Source organism: Bison bison, unplaced genomic scaffold (assembly GCF_000754665.1).
Source record: "Bison bison bison isolate TAMUID 2011002044 unplaced genomic scaffold, Bison_UMD1.0 scf7180017864466, whole genome shotgun sequence".
Taxonomy (NCBI): domain Eukaryota; kingdom Metazoa; phylum Chordata; class Mammalia; order Artiodactyla; family Bovidae; genus Bison; species Bison bison.
Window position 1 is genome coordinate 9,930,971 of NW_011495027.1, and position 3,348 is coordinate 9,934,318.

Sequence of the window (3,348 nt, forward strand, 5' to 3'; positions counted from 1 at the left end):
CATAAGAGTCAGAACCAGGATCTGACCTAGATCCGTTTGGTTGTAAAGTCCATAATCTTTCCACTTAGATCACTTTCTGTTTAACAGTCTTTGGTATACATACTGCTTTTCCTATTTTATGGGTAACCTGGTATATTCTAATAATTAGAAACATCTTTCAGAAACCTACAATTTGACTTTGAATTCTGAAGGAATTTAAATTAGCAAATAGCAAACAGGAATATTTGATATAGCAGATGCTACAGAGAGCCTGTTTCAACCAACTTTGATTATGCTTCCCTCTTGATGATTTTCAAAGGGCAGCAACTAAGGAACAAGACTTTATTGACTATGTGTTGTGACACAATAAAGTAATCCTGACTTATTTTAACGAAAACCTGTTTCTGACAAATGTGATTTTAAGGTTTCTTGTTGTTGTTACTTATGTCACTTTGGAACGCTGACCGGTTCATCTGGACTAATATTAAGAATATGGGTCAAAACGTGCCATGACTGATCCTGGCCTATGATAATGGTGTTTTCTAATTTTCATTGTATGTTTCCATAGAAGAGTGCTTGCAACAGATATAAAGCCTCAAGGGTGCCATCAGTTAAACATAATATAAAGAGACAGTCCAAAAAAAAAAAAAAAGAGAGAGAAACAGTCCTGTCTCTGCAGAAATCAATTTGTAGGAAGAGTAAATAAATTTGACTTACCAATTGCCAAAGCATCTCACAGTAAGCAAACTTGACTGGTAAAGGCATTTAAATTTAAAAAGTTGTGATTAACAAATATTCATCTATTTGATAGATCCTTAGTAGGTATATAATAGACAACAGAAGTTGTTATGTGAAAGTAATTTACTAAGCATATATGTCAAAAGGAGGCCATTTACAAAAAAGCAGAAAAGATTGTACTGTTGACATGGTTCTAATTCTCCTGTTACATCATTTACCATTTTTGATTCTTCTGATTTTAAAGGTAATACATCATTTCCTATTAACTCACAATTGCCTCAAAGCGTTCCAATTATGTGCAAACAAAGAGCACTTAAATATAGGGAAGGGGTGCACTCCGGGGGCTGCCCCCAGATCCAAGCTACAGGCACCCTGAGACCGGAAAAGTCGGCCTCATGGCACAGCCCACTTTGGACTTCGAGCCTGGGAAGTTGGACTCGGAGCCTGTGATGTTGAGCTCCAGGTCTCCGCCCTCGGACCCCGAGTCTGCGGTGTTGAGCTCCACTTCTCCGCCGTTGGACTCTGAGCCTGCGGTGTTGAGCTCCACGTCTCCGCCGTTGGACTCTGAGTCTGCGGTGGTGGACCCCAAGGCTGCGTTGGAATCCGCTTTCAGCCGAGAGACGAACAAGTCCCTGTTCCCGCCAGCAGTGGAAAACCCCTTCGTGCAGCACACGCATATCAGCGCGTGGCGCTGGGCCTACATCGTCCTCATGGGGACCGTGTTGGTGCCCGTGCGGGTGTCCTGCATTGCCTTCCTCTTCATCTTCCTCTGGCCCGTGGCTGCGCTTTCCACCATAGGCCGTCGTGCTCAACCAACCAAGCCGGCCAAGAACTGGAGAAGACTGGCGCAACCAACTTTAAAGTTCTTGTTTCAGGTGACTTTTTTTTTAGCAGGGTTCCTGGTTAAAGTGAAAGGGAAAAAAGCCACCCGAGATGAAGCCCGCATCTTCGTGGCAGCCCCGCACTCCAGTTTCTTTGATGCGATCGCCTGTGTCGTGGCAGGGTTACCCTCAGTGGTCTCTGCGAGTCAGAACGTGAATATCCCGGTGGCTGGGAAATTCTTATTGTCGACGCAGCCGGTGCTTGTGACCCGAGATGACCCCAATTCCAGGAAGACCACCCGGGAGGAAATCCTGAAGCGAGTGACATCTAACAGACAGTGGCCACAGATCCTGATTTTCCCAGAAGGAGTGTGTACCAACCGCAGCTGTCTGGTCACTTTTAAACTAGGGGCCTTCTCTCCAGGGGTGCCTGTGCAGCCCGTGCTGCTCAGGTACCCAAACACCCTGGACACGGTGACCTGGACCTGGCAGGGGTTTACGGGCTTCCAGGCCTGTATGTTGACCCTGAGTCAACCATTCACCAGGGTAGAAGTTGAGTTTATGCCTGTTTATGTTCCAAACGTCCAAGAGAAAAAAGACCCTGTCCTTTTTGCCAATACAGTGAGGATCATCATGGCCAATGCTCTGGGGGTGCCCGTGACAGACCACACTTACGAAGACTGCAGACTGATGATTTCTGCAGGTAACCTTCAACTACCTATGGAAGCTGGTTTGGTGGAATTTACAAAAATTAGCCAGAATTTAAAGTTAGATTGGGATAATATTCATCAGTGCCTGGATAAATATGCTGAAATTGCAGTTGCCTCCAAAGGAGGGAAGATAGGAATTGAGGAATTTGCAAATTATTTGAAACTCCCAATTTCAAAGCCCTTGCAACAACTTTTTGCCCTCTTTGACAGGAACAACGATGGCACCATAGACTTCAGAGAGTATGTGATAGGTCTGACCGTCCTATGCAATCCTGTCAACACTGAAAAGATTCTGCAAATGTCATTTAAGCTTTTTGACCTTGATAAAGATGGTTTCATAACTGAACAGGAATTAGCTGCTATACTTCGGGCAGCTTTTGGAGTACCGGATCTTGATGTTTCCACACTCTTTCGGGAGATAGCTGGACCAAACTCAGACCGCATTTCATACAGGACCTTTAAGAAATTTGCCCTGAAGCACCCAGCATATGCCAAGTTATTTAGTTCATACTTAGACCTCCAGGCAGCCTATGTCTATTCATTACCACAACCAGTACAGGCTTGATGATTGCATTCAGATGTTAAAGTCAGCCCTGAAAATGGTGAAAGTAACATCCAAGTTAAAACTATAATTGAAATAAAAATTATCCTTTGAGGAAAAATACAATGGTTTTTATTCTAAGTGGCCTGTACACTTAATTATGATATTTAAAGTTTACTTAAGGAATATATATTTCAATTTGATTTTTTTTGTGTGTGTGTAATAAAGTTTTATTAAAGTATAAAGGAGATAGAGAAAGCTTCTGACATAGGCATCAGAAGGGGGTAGAAAGAGTACCCGCTTGTTAGTGTTGACAATGAAGTTATATACTCTCCAGTGAATCCAAAGAATGTCTGGAGGTTGTAAAGACCTCATCAGACCTACTCCCATAATTTACATTTTAAGATAACACTGTCCTCAGGCAAGATACATCTTTGTAAAGACCAGGTCTACTCCCATAATTAACATTTTAAGATAACAGAAGGTTTATTCCAAAGACTGTCCTTAGGTAGGATACATTATTGGTATATAATCCTAAGGAATGTGGAGAAAGAAAAAA

The 3,348-nt window shown here is 42.7% G+C and overlaps 1 protein-coding gene across 1 annotated transcript; it reads left to right on the top strand.

Moving 5' to 3' along the window:
* The first annotated feature begins 1,112 nt into the window (after positions 1 to 1,112).
* Positions 1,113 to 2,813, top strand: LOC105003371 (lysophosphatidylcholine acyltransferase 2B-like). Its single transcript, XM_010860507.1, has one exon. It carries the CDS (start codon positions 1,113 to 1,115, stop codon positions 2,811 to 2,813), a length of 1,701 nt encoding a protein of 566 aa, XP_010858809.1.
* Positions 2,814 to 3,348: the final 535 nt, after the last annotated feature.